Source organism: Gordionus sp. m RMFG-2023, chromosome 3, assembly GCF_954871325.1.
Source record: "Gordionus sp. m RMFG-2023 chromosome 3, tfGorSpeb1-WG-v2, whole genome shotgun sequence".
Taxonomy (NCBI): domain Eukaryota; kingdom Metazoa; phylum Nematomorpha; class Gordioida; order Chordodea; family Parachordodidae; genus Gordionus; species Gordionus sp. m RMFG-2023.
In genome coordinates, this window is record NC_088777.1 from 46976594 (window position 1) to 46998871 (window position 22278).

Consider the following 22278-nt stretch of genomic DNA (forward strand, 5'->3'; position numbering starts at 1 on the left):
AGTATTTATGATTTTTTTTTAAACTGCGAACCATTGGTTTTTAGTAAAGTCTAAAAAGTATTTGAACGAGGACACCCTATTAGTTCGTTTTTTTTAAAAAAAAGTTATTTTTTTGTAGGTGTCTTAATTGCTCATAATTTTTCTTTTAGATCTAAATGGAGAAAATTGAATAGTAAATAACGTAATTATAGAATAAAGAAGTTTTCTGCTCAGTAATATAAAATATATAGTGTATTTTGTTTATTTTATTATAAAACTGTCTACATTAGCACATTCTGATATCAGAATGGTATAAGTAGATTAGCTACCAATCTCATTTGATTAACTCATAATATATACAAATTAAAAACATTTTATTCTAATAGCTCACCTATAACACTATTAATGTCTTTCTAGTAATCCAAGGTTAGGCATATCTTGCAAGGTGATAATTATTCATGTTTTTTTTAAATGAATTTGATACAAAATTTTATATGGTATCTGTATAATTTTTTAAAATTTATTAGTTAATGCTAGTTAGATTTATTGGAAATATAATTTTGTAAAAAAATTACTATATACCAAATCAGTGTAGCATATAAAGTTAAAAGATATGAAATAAAAATCGAACTTAGCCAAATATTAAATAATGTTGTATATTTCAAGTTTACATAATAAATATTATCGTCTGTTTACTATTTATAATTTTATCGTCTGCTTTATATCTTTTCTCTTTTTTTATATCTTAAGATAGAAGAAATAATTTTCAAGGAACTGTTACAGCTAATCTATGCTCTAGTAACCTATGCTGATTCAGAAGATCTCAAATAAATGAAATATATTTGAATCGAAATTCATTTAATGAGTTATTAAATCAAATTCAAAAAATTTACGAGGATGAATATTTAAATCTTTAATTATATTCTATATAATTGCATCATTTATGCACTATATATGCAATCAAAAAAGATTGGTTATTACTCTCGGCATATTTGCATGTTTTCTCGAATTTAAATTTCTTCTTCTCCGTCTTATGGCGATTTCCAGGTTTACCCAGGTAGGCCAGTTTTCCCTCTTTTCCATTTCTGACGGTCCTGAGCATTAATATTTGTAGCTTCTCATATCCGCCGCTATCACATTTGTCCATGTCATCTTGGGTCTTCCTCAAGGTCTTGATCCTCCTACTTCCATCAAGGTGCATCTCTTTACCCAGTCATCTTTTGCCATACGTTCCACATGCTCAAACCATCTTAGTCTATTTCGTCTCATTACCACTCCAATCATTTCTATACCCAATCTTGCTCGGAATTCTTTGCTAGTTTTTATCTCTCTCAGATATATCACACATCTAATCACCCTCATCTTTTCTAATTTGGCTTCGTGAGTCGCTTTCATTGCCAATGTTTCGCCGCCATAAATTAAACAACTCCTCACACAGCTTACATAAACTTTCCCCTTCAACTTCAGAGAGACTTTTTTATTTGTTAGAATAGACGACATCTCTCTGAACTTCTTCTATACTTGTCTGACCCTTGCAACAACGGCAGAATCTACACCACCATCTGCGTTTAGCATATCACCCAAATAACAAAACTTATCCACTATTTCTACGGTTAACCTATTGCCAATATCCAAACCACCATTTTCTACGTTATCATTATTATGTACCCCTTTCAAGCACGATCTACAAATAAGTCATTCTTGATAACATCAAACTTCCTTTTTCCCCGCTACATCTATTATGTGCCCATTTATGGCATCTCGTGCATTGGATTAAATTTCTAGCAACTCCTTTCCCACATACACCACAAGACCTACCGGATTCCTCCATCATTAGATTTCCACCAATCATCACCTTTGCCTTTGCTATATTCATTTTCAGGCCCTTTTCTTCCATACCATCCTCCATTTACTAATTTTATCCCTCAATTCTTCCTCACTGTTTGCCATTTATACAAGGTCATCTGCTTATAATAGCGCCTAGGGAAGTCCTTAACGTATTTATCTAGCCACCACATCCATTACTAAGGTAAATAATAATGGACTCAGCACGAATCCTTGATGAAATCCTCCCCTTCAAAGCTTTCACTAACACCATAATCCGTCTGTACTGCTGTCTGTGCTCCCACATACATTGCCATCACTGGGATACATTCCTCCACACCTGATTTTCTCAAGGCCCATCTAGTAACCTCATGTGGCACCCTGTCAAATGCTTTCTCTAAGTCAACAAACGCATAAAACTTTTCCTTCGCAAGATACTTCTTCTGTATTTGTCTCACCACAAAAATGGCATCTGTTGTGCCTTTCCCCGAAGCAAAACCAAACTGCATTTCATCAATTTTAGTTTGTTACCTTATGCGCTTCTCTAACACCCTCCCAAATACCTTCATTGCAATTTCCAAGAGTTTGATCGCTCTGTAAGACCCGCAATCTAAAGGATCACTTTTTCCCTTGTATACTGGGATGATTATACTTCTTCGCCAGTTCCGGGAACAGTTCCTTTCGTAAAAATTTGATATGCCAAATTCATTAACCATTCAATCCCTAAGTCATCAGAACCTTTAAACATCTTTGATACAACCATCGTTAAACCCGATGCCTTCCCTTTTTCCATCTTTTTTACTATTCTCTTTATTTCACCCTTGCCAAATTTACACCCTGGACCTTCTACCATTTCACAACTAACATTATTATCCCATTCATTTTCTTCGTTCAAAAGTCCTTCCATGTAGATCTTCCAGGTGTTCTTACACCCTGGACCTTCTACCTTTGCACAACTAACATTATTATTACATTCATTTTCTTCGAAAAGTCCTTCCATGTAGATCCTCCAGGTGTTCTTTATACCATTACTATCAATCACTTTTTCCTTCCATATTTTTCAAACATCACATCTTGCCTTTTGCCATCTGATTTGCCATTCGAACACATTTCCCATTCCTTGAGCGCAATCCATTTCTTTAGCAAACTCCTGCCTTTTTTCTTCTTGCGCCTTCGCTATTAATTTCTTAGCATTTTAGCTATCTTGTAATCGTTATCACTATTATCTTTACTATTATACCATTCTTTGAAGCATCTGCGTTTCTCATCAGAAGTTTTCGCTACCTCCGGGTTCCACCACCAAGTCTCCTTATGTCTAGGCGGTCCTTTTGTCCATCCACATACCTCCTTAGTTGTCATCACCCAGGCTTTCTTCATAGCTTCCTACTTTTCATTTACCCTACATGCTTGTGCCACCTCCGCCTCCTTTATCGCCAATGTCATATTGAATTGTCGTCTTGCACTCTCCTCCTTCAATTTCCAGACCTTCAGTATTTGCACAAACTTTCCTTTATTGATCCTGGCGCCTATAAAAGTAAGATCTCCTATAATTATTCGATGCTAATACATTCCTCTCCCGGTATCACTTTCACATTTTTTTACTATACATCTATCACATCTCCTTAATAACAAATATCCACAGGACTTTTGGTACTACCCGACTTATAAGTCACAAGCTTCAACATTGTATTACTAAGACAATCATAATCCATAGCATCACTAAAATCCTCTCTCTTTCCAGATTCCTCATGCCATAACTGTACCCTCCATGTACTCCTTCATAACTCTCACCACTCGCTCCTACATGTCCATTCAGATCACCAGCCAAAACAATTCCCTCTGAATTTGCCAGTCTCGATGTCACCCCCAATAGGCTGTCCCAAAATATATTTCTTCACTTCTTCCAACCTGAGACATATGCCGAGATAATATTTTATAGCTTTAACTACTTTGTCTACCAATTTCTCTGCAACCAATACCCTAACTCCAGCCTTACCATCATTACTACCTTGCCAAAAGAATTTATACTTTTCACTAGTCATGCCAATCATTCTTGCGCCATTTCCTTTCCATCTGGTCTCCTGTATGCAGCATACATCTATATGCCTTCTATGCAATACATCAACTACTTCTCCAACTCTTCTCGTCATACTCCCAACATTCCATGTCGCGACCCTTACTCGATTCCCCTTAACTGGTTTCTCCACCTATTATCAGGTCATTTATGGCCGTCATAAGTTTCATTTTCATGAATCGTGGTTCCACCAGGTTTCCCATCCTTCTTTTTGTCGTAGGCGGATGAGGAGGCCCACGGGGTACTTTGGGCTGTATCCCACCCATTCTTTGTTGTAACCATAGGGAATGTAGCAGGATTTTTACAATCGGATGCCCTTCCTGACATTAACCCCTTTAAGTGGTTTTAACGCCCCATGAGGAGACGGTGGTCCTATTCTAGACTCAGATCACAGGGAACCTTTTAGACCTCCATTAGCCGCCAAAAAAAGTTGCCACTCCCCCGCCACGATGAGGCTGAAGGTAGGATATGTACAATCATTATTTAGAAAATTAAATAAGTGGCATACTTAAAATTCAATTTCCTCAATGATCTCCTATTTTTTCAATATGATTGCGAGCAATATTTATATTTACATTTATAATGATTATATTATTGAATATATATATAAATATATACAAAAATATATGCAATGTATTTACTAAATCTTAGAACTTATAAAAAATGGCGCTCTAAAAAAATGAGTATAATTATAACGAGTTACTTTTGAAAGAACTTTAACAAAACTAGCGAGTATTAAGGCTGCATAAGAAAATATTAAAGTGAATATAACGAAAATTTTTTATTGGTGCAATTTGATATAAAAATATTTAGACAATTTTATATATAATATTAGTAGCCGAACATTTAAAAAAAACATAAAATTCGAAATAATTTATAATATCTAAAATATGTACGATGATTTATGTAATGAATTACAATTATTTTTTAAATTAAATATTTAAGATAGTGAAAATATGATATGACTTGAATTTACGGACGAGGTATTTTATTTAAAAAAAATATTGATTGTATAATTTATTGTCTATTAAAAAAAAAATTTTTAAAAACATCACAATAATATAAATAATTCTCCAAATTTCGTAAATAGTTAAATCATAAATTAAGGTATTAAAACAAACTAAACTGTTAACATGAAGGTCACCTATGTGTACATAAATAATTAGGTGGACAAGTATTTAATTCATGATAACATTTTAATTTAAAAAATATGATTATATTTGACGCGTTGATGGTTCGCTTATGTGACTCAAAAGAAGAACCCCGTCCTTGTTTTTCTTGTTGGTCGTGGAAAGTTTGTGTTCATGCTTACGGTATAAAAGGTAACTGGCCGTAGCCGCGAGGGCGGCAAGCGCGGTTAAGCCACCCAGTATGTAAAACAGAGCCCGAAAGTCTATAGTAGTGTTAAGTTGAGACATATCATTAGTTGGTAAAGTACGTCGGTCAATTTTAGGATCGGCGGATGTCCTAGAGCTGTTGAGCTTCAGTGATTTTAAATAGTAAATAAAATATTAATTTAGAAAATTCGGCGAGATAAAATAGGAAGATTAATTTATCTAGAATCGATTTTCAAAAACGAAATTACTATCTTTAAAATAAAATATATGTATGGTAATTATATTTTAAACCTCTCTTTTAAAAAAATTAATAAATAATCTTCTATGAAAAATATAATTAAAAAACATAATAAAATTTACTTTTTGAATAATACAAAACCAAGATTCATATTTATATTCAAAAATAAAAACTGCAATTTTTATTCTATGATTTTTCCAACCCTTATTTTCAACTAACAATTAATATAAATCTCACTTCTAATTTGATCGTTAGCAAGCCCCTATCGAATGATTTTGAAGAACGGGCCTTTTTAATTTTTAAAAAAAATATATTTTCGAACAATTTAAAACCTCTGTTAGGCCATCCAGAACTTTGGGGGCTTTAGGAGTAGATGATTTGTCTAATATAAATCCGACAAGTGGGCCTTGCAATATAGTGCCCAAAGTACCAAAACCATTAATTATGCCCACGAGAGCTGAGGCGGAATCTGGTTTGTATGACTTGGCAAGGAATATTGGCAGCGATGAGGACATGGCGTTGTCTAGACCGCCCACAAATAAGCCTTGGATATTTGTGTAAAAAATTTGAGTTAAATTTGGTTAAAAACAAAGATTCGCCGATATAGATACTCAGTATCAGGCCGACACTTTTTGTATCGATCGATCCTCTGAATTTAAACTATACCATCGATACCAAATTATAATTTATTTTTTTCAGATTATCAGGCCCTAGTTAGTAAGTTTCAGTTGGGGGAAATGTATATATTTTTTTATAAGCCATTAGAAACGAATTTAAAGGCCAAGTTTGGGAAGGGGGGCGTCGTGGCTACGGGACTGCCAATTGTTATTTAATAATTTATCTTATTAATTCTTATAAATAATTTTAATTATCACTGGATGGCGCTTTTCTAAATAGTAAAGTAGAAAAGATGAGGAAAAATAGATAGCATGTTGATATTGTTGAAGAAAGTAAAATTAATAACACACATCATTTGACAAAACGTTTATATATTTATTTTAAAAAAGAAAAATATTTTGGAGCAAGCGAGATTATCTAGACCTAAATTATTTAATATTTATTTTGGGTTAAGTAAAGGTGCCAAGCAGTGATGGTATCGGTGCATCTATGATTTTAAAAAAAGGAATTGTTAGTGTGTTATTATACAGTTATATAAGGAGATGAAAGAAAAATAAACATATGGATAGGATAAAAAAAAATTTAAAGCAAAATGAGTAATATAGAAGAAAGAGAGTAAATAATAGAGATGGATAACATCAAAATAAAAAATATGACGAAATTGGGGTTTTAAATGTTATGGTAAAGGAGAAATAATGAAAAGAATGTTTGAAGCACTGATAAAGAGTGAATGGCAGGGGAATAGTAAATTATAGATTAAATGTATACCTAGACAAGAACATAAGAGTACATTATTTGGGAAAAGTTAATTTAGTACAATTACAAGTTTTAATTTTATAATAAAAATGACAAAAATAAAAGCTTAAGTGAATAGCCACACTTAATCCTAGCCTCATATATTATTACATTTTTCAAGCGTGCTATGATTTAGGAACATGACTCACGCCACGCTTAAGAAAAACTTATGTTACTCAAGATATTTAGAACTTGTCTGAGTTATGTCGATTTCAACTTAAATCAAGAGATATATATATTAGATGATTGAAAAAATAAAGTTAAAATACCAACAAACAACAGGAACGTGGCATTAATAAGCCAATTGACTTTCGTGTTGGCTGTGAGTAGGAAAGCGACCATCGTCACAATTTGAAGGTAAGTGAAAGTTACTATGCCGAGTAATTGAGAACGAGAAAAGCATCTTTTTAAAAAATATATATATATTTAAATTATATCAAATTAAGTTGAAAAATCCTAAAACGAAGCCTTTAAAAATTAAGTTACTATGGGTTCTTTTTTTTTAATTTTCCCACTAATTACAACCAAAATTAATTCAAAATATAAAAATCCTAAACAAAAATACCAATCGGGGGCTTAGAGTTTTGACCTCTGCGAGTCTCTGGTACTTCCACATGTTTTAAGGAAAATACAATCATTTCTATATAAGGCCTCGTTAATAGCAAGGGCTTATCGCTCAAGAGACTCGACATAATTTATTACAAATAATAGCTAAAATTTATAATGACTGTGCGATGCGATGAATTGTAGCATATTATGAATTATTCGTCAACAATTAAAAAATTTGAAACTGCAAAATTAGCCTTTAAAAACTCATTAACTATTATTTATATAGGATCTTCAAAACCAAAGATACTTCGATACTCACTGTAACTGTCGTTACGTTTAATTTTAACCGATATCAGCGTCTTTCTTTTAATTTAATTTTTCCCAAATTTCATAAATTAATGAACAAATGATGTGGTAATGGATCTGTTTAAAAAAAATATGTTTTTTTAATATATACCTGTCCAAAAGAAATCCTAACAGAATCGATCCCACGACGCCCCCAATTTCGAAGATGGCTGACACGTTGCCGGCTTTGGTTGAAGAAAATTCATTCTTTAAGAAGATATAAAATTAAAAAATTATTTTTTATTTTCAAATTATAAAAAATTATTTTTTATTTTCAAATTATAAAAAATGGGTCCCTAGAAACTATAACGCTGTATTTTTGTATCCTCCGTCGCAAATTCGCGATAACCGTGAATGTATGGTCAAGCAGATTTTTAGACCGAGCCAGACAATTAGTACAAAGTATTTTTACGGGTTGGACTGGAATTTTACAAATTTTTGCTTATTAAATATATGCTTAGCTACATAAACATTATTATTATAAGCCAGGCGTAAATAATCAATTTGATTCTTTCTTTTAAAAAAAATTTAACCATCTTTTATCTTTATTATACAATATGAAAAACGAGGCTTACTTAAGTTAAGGGTTTATGATAATATCCAGTGGTTATAAAAAATGTTATCGCGCACAGGGCCCAAGCCTAATGATATAGAATTTGTAATATTGTAAATAATTAAAGAATTTGAATATAAAAATGTGATACCGTATATTCCAGAATGAAAGGAAGCCACATGTACAACGTATACCGAATAATCTTGAGGCAAAACATGGATAAAGCTGCCAATCCCACAACTCTAATAAACCAATCCATTTATAAAATATTCAAAAAAAATATTATATTAGTATTAAATAAATATACTTTTTTTAAAAAAAAAAATTATTCGCCATGAGATTAAAAAATCGTCATCGAAAAAAAAGAGCTAATTTATGTTATTAATATTAGTTAGTGTAAGTATAAACATGACCCTTGCGGCTCAAGAAAAGCTTAGCCCCTCATTAAATTTTCATTGATCATACTACACCCCAGCCCCTCTTTTAAAAGGGCATATGGGTACTGGTCTTTACTAGAGAGTTATTTGGTTCACATTTATATAGGACTGTGCCAATATTAAATATCAAATAGGATCGGCACCGATATTTAGCGTTTTCAAAAAATATTGTATATGGCAGATATTTTTTATTGTTTTGGGTTATTTTATGATTGTATACATAATCATGAATTTTTTTTTATTTTATAAATAATTTCATAATAATACATTAATGAAAGGAACTTGTAATGTTTAAAAAAATAGTTAAAAATTTTATACTATTTTTTGTTATATTATCTACAACAAGGAAAGGATTTCAAAATATCAAATGAGTCACATACTCGATTTAGCCAATTTTTAAAAATAAGGTTTAACTCAATTGGCCAAAAGTAATTTAGTTAAGCTTATTGATTTTGCCCAAGGATGGTAGAAAGGTTTGGACTTCTATTGGCTACATTTCGAGGTTTAGATACTTATACATTAGCGAAAATCTTGATTTAGCTCCATTTAAAAATAGGCTAAATGAAGCAGCTGTTTAACAACACTTCATTAACTCATAGCAAATATTTTAAATGTTATTAACTTTTGGAGAATAAAAATAATAAAATACACTTAATCATTTTTGTAAGTAAATTGGTTTTTTTTAAATAGAAAATATTGATATTCTTATGACATTGATACAAAGATAGGTGGTAAATAAAAATCAATATAAATATCGGAACCGGATAGGTTTTTGTGGATGGGCACAGCCCTACATTTATATTTAAACAATACCTAAATACAATCTAACAGCCGTTCCTTAGGGAATGTAAAAAAAAACATGCAAGAATTATTTACGGTAAATCCCACATTAAAACAAAGGAGCATTTAATATGTTGCCAAAAGGATTGCGACATGTTTTTCCCCTTTGTAGAGCTCTTATCTTTATTATATAACATATATAAATATATATTTTAAAAAAATTATGAGTTTCATAATTTATTATATTCAACGTGTGATTTTTTTTTTAAAAAAAATATTATTATGCTTTTTGCTATGAGAGCAAATGATTAGTAAACCATTTGAGATTTGAATTTAGAAGGTTATAGTAAAAAAAAATAGGCTATATAAATTATTAGTCATATTAAAATTCTATATACAGTGAAATTTAGTCATTTATAATTGATTGCAAAAAGAAGTAAACAACTTAAGATTTTATTGTAATTAAATTACAAACATTTGAACCTAGGGAATTCCTATTCCTGCAGATGCAAATAAATATGTAGTTTTTGAATAGGCCGTGTATAAAAAGTAGTATAGTTTCCATCCTAAAACTAAATTAAAAGGCAATCCTAAAATATGTCTTATAGTAGGATTCAAAGTCTACCGGTTTTAGTGGAATGGAAATTGAGTTAGAGCCATATTAGTTAGAACTCTGAGATCCGAATCGAAGCCTGATTAGGCTTAACTTTTTTTTACAAATCGGGTCGGACTTTGGAAATTTTTGGAGCGCTTGCGCTTAAAATAGTAAAAATTGCGGGGGGCATATCTCACCAACCCCATTTCTTTCATTTCATAAAAGTCGAATATTTTGGACTATGGTTTAATTCGGCCTTTGCATTAAAGAACGTGTCCTCGCCCAGGTCTTTTCGATTAGTATCGCGGTGGGTCTAGACCGGACTCTCCTTCGAAAAAAAATTAATGGAGTTAGATAATAAGCCATGTTACATAATACTATGTTGTTTTTTATTTTAAAAAAACTTCTGTTGTCGTTGGTTGCCCTCAAAAGGTCAGCATCGCCTACTTCGCGATTATGAGCGGAATCATCGACATTTTGTTGGTCCGTTTTATTTTTGAGATCAGCTTGGATTTTTTTGTCGTCCCATGTTTTGAGAATTTTTTTAAGAAAGGTCTGGTAATATACGAAAACGACTATCCCAATAAATATCTGGATTTTGTTAGTTGAAAAAAAAATTGTTGTTTGGGGTCAAATTTATTAAATTTTTTTTTGATAAAAACCTTTGTTATATCTGATAATTGGTAGACTATTGATAATTTCTGATTAAAATGGCGGTTTCAGCAAAACAAAAATAAACAAAAATCCCAAAATATATGCGTTTATAGCAATAAGTAGGACGCAAGCTTACAAGGAGTTATATAATACTCAAGGTTAGAGATGCCTATCAGATCAATATTTATGTCATTTGCCTGCAGGAGCAGTCCGAAAGATAAAAGGCTTTTTTCTCCGGCTCGAGTACGGCTGTAAGAGGCTACCCGACCTGAAGCCCGACCTGAGAATTAAATATTATAAATATCTACAATAATCATTTGTTTCGAAATCCATTTCCCAAATTAGCAATTTCCTGTGATTGTGATTTGTATCGTGGCTAGTTAAAACTATTACTTATACGAACAGGGATGTAGTTGAGGGTAGAGAGGGGAGATATTGTTTTAAAAATGTATTGTGCACCCGCAAGAAATTTCGAAAAAAGAGAGAGCATGGCTTGCGCCTTCCAAAAAATAAGAATTTTTTATTTATAAAGTAATTTCAGCATATTAATATTTTTTTTATCACAAAATAAATAAAATATTTTATAAAACAAAATGGCAGTATATTAATGTAATTGTACTTTTTTAATAAAACTAACCCTTCCCTATTATGATTGATTTTTAAAAAATAATACCCCCTCCCCTTGCAAATTAGGCCTATAACAAGTGTTATTAAACGGCTCGTTTTGAGCCGATTTTTAAAAACGGCTAACTCAATATTTCATCCAGAAAAATATTACGCAAGCCTGAAGATTATGCTCCTAGAAGGAACAAAGGTCTGGGCATACATTAACGAAATCTAGAGTATGCAATATTTTTCTGGCTAAAATATTGATTAGCCGTTTTAAAAAATCGGCTCAAAATGAGCCGTTTAACAACACTACCTATAACACTGTATATACATCATATTCTATCAGGTTAAATAAAATATGTTTTATATTCTAAATTTAGCCAAAATAAAATCTAGAATATTAATCTGTTATAATAGTGTATTAAATATTTTCTTTCGATGATTTTTGTTTCATCTAAGATCTATTAAATTTAAATAGCCTCATATTTTTACATAAAATTGTTTATAGAATTGACCCAAATTTTACAATAATTTCTGAAAAGATTCGAACACAAGAATTTGAGACTAATGGAAGAAATTCTTACTTATATTTTATAAACAGAGTGAAAAAAATTGCAACTTGTATAAAAATCACCAACAGGATAGTAATTAAACACTAAATGTATGATAATATAAAATTCTTTTAGACACAAATCAACTAAAACTGCATAAATGTGTTTATGCAAATAATTAGAATTTAAAAAACATGGCATTTTTGGAACTGCACCAAAAAAAAACTTAAAAATACTGAAACATGCATGGCATGATTTATAGATACATGCCAATATTTTATAAAAATTGGCTCTATACAAACATTGATATTAAATGCATCATTCCGCAACACTACCACTATATCACGGAACTTGAAAGAGACTGATGATGATGCAATAAGGATTAAAATATTTCCTACATATGTATGAAACAGGATGTACTGGTAATATTTGAAAATAAAAGGGGATTTGCTTGAAGTCTGATAAACTCGATTCATCAATATTTATATATTGGAACAAAAAAATTGTGCTCTAGTCGGGCTCGAACATATTTTAAACTCGAGTTCGGGAAGGGATCAGGCCGTGAAAAAAATAAGTTTGCAGGACTCTAACCATTTAATCAGTATAGGGCAATACCATTTTAGTATCGGTATTAATTTCAAAAAAAGTGACATCGGAGCTATAGGTCCAAAAATGGCAAAATTTTCAGGCCCGGAGGCATTTGATTTTGCCAAGCCCGCTAAATTTCTGTCGACCAGGCCCAATCCAGTTTTAATTTTTTCCTAAGATTATCAGGCCCGCCCCGGTTTAAAAAATTTTTTTTAATATAAGGCTTTACCCGAAATATATATTGTTGAACACATAAACATCTATTTACGGTTAATTTTTTGCCCGACCCAAATAAAAAAAATTGAGACCTTCTCCGGTCGGGTCCGGCTCATGCGCCGGGCTTTGCATACTAATCCGAGCATCCTATAATAAAGCCAAAAAAACTATTTTATATTGAATTTCTTTTGTAAAAAGCGAAAAAATTATTACAATAAACAGACGATATCGAAAATAAAAAATGTCTTGACGTCAATTACAAAATGGTAGATTTTAAAAAAAAATGATGTAAGCAAAATTATAAAAATCTAGCCACCCCCTTTCCTACCTATTTCCCCTAAGGCTAGCATTTTTCGTATAAATTATTTTTTATAATCGTTTATGCTGGCATTTATCTAAATATTTTTTGTATAAAATTATTTGTCCGATATCTTTTGATTAATATATAAAAATTAATACAAAATTTTGTATATAATTTTTTTTAGGTTGAGCCCAAAAAATTACAAAAGTTTTCAAACTTAGGAAGCACCTAACAGCCTATTATATTTATGGCCAACATTTTCGTACCGTAGAACGAGAACTTCCTGGAAAAAAGATAACTTTTAAATATTAATTTGAAAAAAAACAACTTTGAGGGGCGGGTCATTTATATTAGAACTTAATTTAACACTTCTTGGCAATTAATAATTATTATTTATCGAGTAAAATAGCAGACGAAAAAAAATCAAACGGAATAAAACTGGAAATAAAATGTCTCCACTATAATCGATTATCATCCAACTCATGGAAATCACCGTTAGAACAGCTGATTTATTTAAATTTCTATTCATTTGTAATCACATGACCCGATTTGACAGGCGATTAATGTCTTATTAAATTTTTTAAATCATTTATCCTAACCACATATCTCTTAAACCTTTAATTAACCTTAACCCATATCTCTCTAGCCTTTGATCCTACTCCATACTTCGAATACTTGTTTAATTTTAAATATATCCCATCCAATCAAAAATATTTCCTTCGGTTGAACATTTCTTTGAGTTGAGTTTTTATCGAAATAATCATAGCGGCAAATGTATAACAAATAGGTGAATATTGATGCCGACATAAAATTATCATTTAAATATGGTCTAAGAGTGGTCAACATGTTCAAGTGGGAATTTTTTTCATTATTATCAATAAAATATTATAATAAATATATGTAAAACTTAAAAATTACTATAAGGACGGATGGTATAGGATAGACCCATTTCCATGAGAGACGATCTTTGATATAAACCTAAGTTATATAATAAGTAAAACAATAAATTGAGAGAATTTCCTTCCCCTAGTAATAATTTATGGTAAAAGCTTCTTTTTTTTAAATGGCGTATTCCAATTTTTTTGCATTTATTATATTAGATAACATTAGGTATCATAAATAATTATCTGCCATTTTTATATAAAGGATTGGCTAAGCCCTTTTTAAAAAAAATCCGATTTCGGCTAATCTAATTATTATTTTTCTATTCAAATTAACTAAATTTATTTAATATGTTTATTATAATGGGCGTCTTATTTTGAAAAAATTTACATAAGGGGCTGCATATTATATTATACGAAAAACATGATTTGGAGGTGCTTGTAATTAGGAATATGATAAACGTTATGTAATTATACTGAGAGTAAAGTTCCAAGGGTCCCTCCAGCAAACGGCGACGTACCGAAAAACCCTAAAATCAAATTGTGATGATCCGATTTAGAGAACAACGTCGAAATAATCTTCACTAACACGGGCCAAACGAAAGCCTGAGAATAAATATAATTTACATATACTTTTTATTCTTTCTCTTGTTTCATATTTTCCTCGATTCGATTCATTTATTTCTTATTTCAAAATATCAGAATTATTATCAAATCAATATTTATTATTTACTCATTCTGTGTTTAAAAAAATTTAAACACTTAAAATTTGTATGAATATTTATTAGAATATTTAATAATAATAAGGCAGGCACGTCAAATTCTAAAAGGAGTGAAAGTTTAAAACATCCCCTTATTTATGGTGTTATTGATTTCAGAAAAGTTATTGATTCAATAAGCAGAAGAAAAAAATTGTATCAGCAATAAACTATCTACAATTTTAAGAACCTTATACTATTTGATAAAACTTTTATTTTCTCAAAGTGAAATATAATATCGATACAACATCAGTTAACGCAATAGTGCAGTCAATGGAGAGAATTTTCTAAAAAAAATATCTTCTCATCAATATGTAAGGTTGAAACATATCTTAATGAATTAAGAATCACTTCTAACAAGAGACTGCTATAATGGTAGATTGCATGGTTGGGGATCGTTTTCCCGTGTGTCGAAAATGGCAAATGATATATTGTCCACTCAGGGATCTTCGGCTTCATGTGAGCGGTTATTCTCAGTAGGGACAAATATGATAATGAAGAATAGAATGCCTTTGGAGGAAGAAATGATTACAAAGACTTTCTACTTGGAAAACTGATTATTGTCAAATTCGGATCTGGCATAATTATATTTTTTCTGTATTTATATTTTGATGATCATTGTATATTTTTAGAAAATTTTAATGAGATTTGAATATTAGATCGAAGAAATAATGTATAGCAAAGAATTTAAATATTTTTTATAAGTAATACTAATTCTAAAAATCGAGTGTTTTGGCCAATTTGTTTGGATAACATTATAAAATCATTGGGTTTTATTTCGTATTTTTTCTGTAAATTTTTTTTTGACGAATAGTATGGTATAATGATTTTATTATTTTTATGAATATGAATAATAAATTATTCGATTCGTGTGAATAGCACAATTATTCGATTCGACCGAATACGAATATTAGTATTATTCAATTAGATTCATTTTTTTTGTAGACCTATTTGTGAGAAATTTTTTTTAAAAAATTATGAAGATATTATTATCTCAACAATTTTTAATAGATGTGCCCAATTTTAAATAATGATTGATTATAAAATATTTTCATATTTAAATTATTATTAATGTATTATTTATTATATTATATATTTACGTTTTAAAATAAAATTAAAAAACGTATATTATGAAAAAGGTGATATCAATATCAACATTGCAAAAATGTGATAAGTTTTTGATAGAAATTAAATCTCGTATATAATAACCTTGAATTTTAACACAACTATTTGATTAGGATAATATCAATTTCATAAAATATATAAAAAGTCAATTTTTAGAGAAATTAATTAGACGACTTAATTGATCAAAATAATATTATAAAAAATTTTTCAAACCCACATCAGGCATTCTCCAATATTTAGTATAGACCATTGAGGCCTTAGATTGGCACAGATAGAAATGTCCTGGACAAACGGATAAGACAATAACGAATAAAAAAAACATTTTTACAAAAATTCAAACATTCTTAAAAAGTGTAACATTTATAAAAAAAATTAAAATGGGGTATTTTTGTCCAATGTTATTTTGTCCATGAATATTTGTATCTAGAGTTATTTTGTCCAGGGTAAGTTTACTGCAGGTATTTTTGTTCAGGATATTTATTTCCGTGATTAATATGTATATATAATATATTGTCAATCCAAGGCCTCATGTGGCCTATATTTATTATTTATATAGAAATTTTTATAAGTCATCCTGCTTATTTAAATTATAGTGAAATTCACTACCATTAGCAAATGGTGAGGATAAATATCTCTATTTTTAGCAGGTTATAAGCCAACTCTAAGGCTAAACATCATCTTAGCCTTGATCGAGATTTGAAACTTAAAGGATGCTCAATCTTGAAAGAAATATACACTTTTCCTAAGGCTTGGCGAATTTCGACTGATAGGATTGAGCCGATTTAGCAACACTATGGGCAAGATATAAATTCAATTTTAACAAAATATTTTTAATGCTTAAATAGTAATTTGAAATTTAGGTGGGTTGTTAGTAGGATTATCAATTTAACTTGAAAGAAATTGGGATTTTCTTTGTTGATTGACTAATATTTTTTTAAAAAAATTATTAGGAACATTTTGACAATCATAAAATATTATGTAGGCAGCTACGTGACAAAAAATTCATTGAAAACAATTCTATCCAAAAATATACCACTACCACATAAAAAAATTATTGTACCCACCCATTACACTATAAAAACCCCATGACATAAATTAAAACATACTAAGTTACCATATATATCTTCCAAAAAATTATAATTAAAACTCTTGCAAGCATCATGATTATTTAGGCCAGGAATAACAAATAAAAATTAGTTCATGATAATAAACTATTTTTTACTTTGTATAATTTAAACATTAGCCACAAGCGTGAAGAACTTCAAACTTCATTAGAAAAGTTATCTGTGAATGAAGGAGAAATAAACTATTAATAAATTTTGAAAAATTTTACAGAATATTTTTGTCTTTAATCTACAAAGAGCGATTTTTATTTTGACCTACCCCTTTTAGATGCCCCCCCCACCCACCTCTTCAAACCAATTAGAGGCAAATCACCCTACCCCTTCTCTCATGTACGCTGTATATAGGGAAGGTAAATATTTACAAAAGTTCGACTAGCAAATTAATCTTTTATTAAAAAATATAGCATTTAAAAAAATTTCAAAACTTGGTAGGATTAAAAATAGACTAGTTTATAATTTCTCTATATAGCATCATGCCACCTCAATTTGTAAAAAAAATTAAATTTATTAATAAATATATATGAGGCATGGAAGAGTGTAAGTGAAATAGTTTGTGGTTATAAATGGTAGTTATTTCTAATTAATATTATGGAGATGTTATAGCATAATAGGTGGTAAATATTGTGGCCAAAGGTCACATAAATTTCTTAGGGGGGTGGGGGTAGTTTTTTTTTTTTGGGGGGGGGGGGGCTGTTCAAATAAATTCTTGTCATGCAGAAATTGCCTACATAATATTTTATTATTGCAAACCAACATATTCCTAATAAAAAAATTAAGAATATTAGTCAATTAATTTTTTAAAAAAATAGGAAATTGACAAAAGATACTGAAGACCCAATTAAAAAATACCCCAATTTATTAATTCTTCCCAAGTAAATTGATTTATTATAGCAACCTACCTTGAACATATTGTAATTTAAGCATTTGCAAACCTACTTGTGGGTGATGTACCGCACTCTATACTTTAAATAAAGCCAAGATGGTGGTAACTTATTCTTTGGTGAGGGGGCTAGGGAAATATATGATTATTTTATCATTCATATAATTAGACATTTTTATATCAAAATTATCATTTAAATATAAAAAGGAATAAAAAAATTAATAATAAATTATTTTAAAAATTATAGATTAAATAAAATGAGATCAATCATATCAGCAATAAGGTTTCACTTATCATAAGACTTAGAATATTATAAATTCAATATACAATTGTAAGTTAAAAATAAATTATAAATATACCTGGAATGTGCCATTTAAAAATAACGATAATATCATTATCCATAATTGATCCAAAGGCCCCAAAAAAATAGTTGACAACCCAGCACATATTATACAAATAGCCAAAAATTTAGTAGGATTTTTATTGTCTCCTAAATTTCCAAAGATTATCTAGATATATATATAATAAAAATTTTGAAATTGGTAATATTTATCATATATAAATCAATTTAAATACCTGAAAAAAAGAATAGGGTAGCAAAAAGGATGAATCAAGAATCCCTATGGTCAACTTTGTATATGCATACTTATTAACAAGAAATGATTTAATCTAAAAAATGATAAACTATTTTTACAAATGAATCATTTTTATACTATTCCCAATGGTTTTCTTGTGAAATATAAAAAACAGTAAGATAGCCAAAATAATAAAAATGTTGAGTATAGAGTTTTATTTTTCATTTTCAAAATTTTAAAATGAAAGCATGTGTTACAAAATAATCTCTGTCAGTTGCGTATAAACTTTTATAAGTAGACTGACGTTTTATCTAATAAAGAGGTTCATATTAGTGTTAAACTAGAAACGGCCAGGGTTGGGCAAATTTTCACAAATTGTATTCGGATACAGATACAGATACTTTATAAAATTTTGTATTTAAGATACAAGATACTAGATACTTTGGAAAAATTTCAATAAGATATAAGATACAAGATACTTGTATCTTTTTTTTTAAAGTATCTTGAAGATACTTTTTTGTAAAAACTTTAAATAGTCAAAATCAAAATGTATAAAGCTTTATTTTCTTATCTATAATATAAATTTATAAAAAATTTGAAATAAATTGTAGAAAATAACAAATTTATTATATAAGATAATGCGATATTTTTTTTAATAATTGTATAATTATTATGTTAATATATCAGCATCATAAATCAGCATTGTTTTTTAATATTATTAATTTTTCAAATAATTTATCGTTCAATGTTTTACGATTTGGTTTGTTAACCATATTAGCAAAGCTAAATAATCGTTCAACGGGGGCAGAGGAGGGTAATATTGTGTTATATTTAATAAATATTTCTTTTAATTAATTTTATAAAAATTATATTTTAAGCATATATGTAAAAATTTAAAAAAAATACATATGAAAGGTGGATTAAATATTGCTAAGTACTATCTATCATATAAAAATGGTGCCCCAAAAATTTGGATTATATTTTGGCCTAGTATTCAAATTTACTACTCTTTTTTATCAATATTTGTTTTCTTATTCTTTTCATAGATTTTTTATATATCATTCTAATTTCATCATCAATCAATAATATAAAAATTTATTTTAAAATACTTCTAAATTTAGCATCAGATATATAAGGAATATGAAATGATAATGAATATGATTATAAATGTGATTTATTATATAATTATATATTATACTTTTAGATGCTTGAGAAAATTTGATGACGAGTCTGCAGAACCACTTATAGATTTGTGGCAATCTTTAGATTCTGTAGTAATTTTATTATGATCATGTTAAAGTACTTGAAAAAATTTCCCATTTAAAATACTTAATTTAAATTTATAGTTATATTTTTTGGTTGGAGAATCGTCTGAAGACGAAGATAAACATATTATTCTATTTTCTTTAATAGACGGATATAAAACGATTCAAATAAAATATGGTAGTTCTAATTTTTAGCAAATTGCTATATGACGACCAACGTCGTATATCATACATTACCTTAAAATATCTAACTTCTGATTAAATTTTTCATTTAAATTTTAAAACAATATCATTTTAAATTTTAATACTATTTAAATTAACTTATATAAATTTTTTTTAAAGTATCTGTATCTTTTTGAATACAAAGTTGGTTAAGATACAAATACTTTTAAATAATATGTATCTTAGATACTGGATACAAGATACTTTCCAAAATTTAAAAAAAGATACAAATATCCGCGATACTGCCCAACCCTGGAAACGGCCCGATTAAATTTTTAGCCTAAGTGCCATTCGCCAAATCCACTTATCAGCCGACCCCTTTTTCTGTAATTATTTAGATAGATATAAAATGTGAAAGCCTTATATTTTAGATCGCTAGCACACCTGGTTCTCGAGATTTAGGGGCTCATGTGTACAAAAAAGGGCCACTTTGAAATCTGTAAAAATTTTTAAATGCTTATATATCAAAAACTATTTATAGCAAATAAAATATAATATATCTTATTGTAGGTAAGAAAAATTTCTAAAGGGCTATCAAAAAAATAATTGTCTTTAGCTTCCTGTTCATCCATATAGCTTTACTTATTTTTTCATGCAAAAAATGTGTTTTCACTTTTTTTCCCTAAAACATAGGTCATCCACCATTGTTTGTCATAGATACGTTTTATATATTCATAGGCGTAGCCAGGGTCGGGGTGGATAAGGGGAAATCCCCCCCCCCCTTCATAAATTTATCACTTTTTGTGATTTTAAGCTAATAATAAATATCCCCCTTAATCCTCCCCCTACACCCTGCCCCAAAAATGTATGCATATATCTTAAACAATAATTTGAAAGAAAGAATGAAGGTTGATTAAATTAAAACTATTTATCATAATTTATACATTTTTGGAAAAAAGCATTTATATATAAAAAAAGGAAACAAAAGTGTTTTTAAAGAACTGGAATATAAGCCAAAGATAAGTCTTAAGACAAAAATGAAATATATTATAATTATAATAATAAATCCATAAAATTATTAAATAATATAATATATCAAATAGAATTTTTTATTAAGTGAGTAATTTTAATTTATTTATCTTAATAAAAGTAAAATATAATTGCAAAACTATTGATAAAATTAAATCATAAATTAAATAAAAAATTAAAGCACAATACAAACAGTGAAATATTATATGTCGTATATTAACAGTATATCTAATTTTATCAATTATCATATGACAGTGAAACAATTTATACCAATATAGCAAATTATATATTTTACAGAAAACTATAAAATATTGATAAGGACATAAAGACATTTAGGATGAATAATATAAAGATTAATTTTTAATATCATTTTTTATTTAAAATAAATAAATAGATAGCGTTAAATAATTGGATGTAAATTGTTGCTATATTTATTATCAAGAGCATTGATTAGTAAAATTTGTTAAATTTTAACTGTAATATATTCTATTTTACTTGTAAATTCTATATGATAGAGCAATATCAACTATATGTCTACTTACTTTTTATAAATAAATTTCTTATACTTGTTTGGAATAAATTATTACCATGCTTTTATAATAATATATATACAAGTAATTTATTATATTATATATAAACTAATAAAAATATATTTCATATTTGTACCAGGCTTATTTTTTTATTAAAAATAACCTATCTTGTACAAATATTTTATGACTATATATAGACTAAGGTAACCCGACCGAAGGGTCTAGGGGCTTCGCTTCCAGACATTTTTTTATTTTACCCCCCTTAGGTAAATCCTGGCCACGCATATGTATATATCCATATTTTTTCATATAATAAATTCGCATTAATATTCAAGTGAAATATTATATTTAATATTTGCGATTCTATCTTGTACAAATATTTTATGACTATATATAGACTAAGGTAACCCGACCGAAGGGTCTAGGGGCTTCGCTTCCAGATATTTTTTTACCCCCCCCCCCCCATTAGGTAAATCCTGGTCACACCTATGTATATAACCATATTTTTTCATATAATAATTCGCATTAATACTCAAGTGAAATATTACATTCAATATTTGCGATTCTGATCTATTTGAATAAAATTTTGTTTCAATTTTAACCTGAGAAATTGGATGAATAGTATGACATTTTTGCGTTCCTAGCATTGTACGAGGTTTATTGAATCTCTCTTCTATAATTATTTGCTCTTATAATATATGAGAAATCTATTCCTTAATAAATATAAATTATGGATCATCCAGGATAAAATCTTTCTTAGATTCTTGCGATAATAAGCATGTCTTTATAGATTAAATGGATTGCAACATTTCGTTATTTTAACATTTCGTTATTTTAACATTTGTACATCCATCTGATTTCCAGATAGGTTAAATTATTTAAACTTTATCTGAATGAGAAATAGAG

At 28.9% G+C, this 22278-nt stretch overlaps 1 protein-coding gene across 1 annotated transcript; it reads right to left on the bottom strand.

Annotated features, from left to right (window-relative positions):
• Positions 1-4702: 4702 nt before the first annotated feature.
• Positions 4703-18598, bottom strand: LOC135925973 (uncharacterized). Its single transcript, XM_065461587.1, has 12 exons — positions 18525-18598; positions 18388-18480; positions 18171-18320; positions 14402-14530; positions 13962-14021; positions 10529-10715; positions 9626-9710; positions 8464-8554; positions 7872-7966; positions 7135-7268; positions 5785-5996; positions 4703-5358 (listed from the first exon to the last, which is right to left on the bottom strand). The coding sequence occupies exons 3-12, from the start codon at positions 18204-18206 to the stop codon at positions 5092-5094; spliced, it is 1296 nt and encodes a 431-aa protein (XP_065317659.1). The 5' UTR covers positions 18207-18320; positions 18388-18480; positions 18525-18598; the 3' UTR covers positions 4703-5091.
• Between the last annotated feature and the right edge of the window lie 3680 nt (positions 18599-22278).

Excerpts from the sequence above, each read along its gene's own strand:
- LOC135925973 (XM_065461587.1), bottom strand. The coding sequence starts at position 18,206 with ATGATATTATCGTTATTTTTAAATGGCACATTCCAG. Across the intron at positions 10,716-13,961 it reads CTATACCATCCGTCCTTATA|ATATTTATTGGGATAGTCGT; the intron begins GTAATTTTTAAG and ends AACAAAATCCAG. Across the intron at positions 8,555-9,625 it reads GTTTTAATGTGGGATTTACC|AGTTGTGGGATTGGCAGCTT; the intron begins GTAAATAATTCT and ends TTGGTTTATTAG.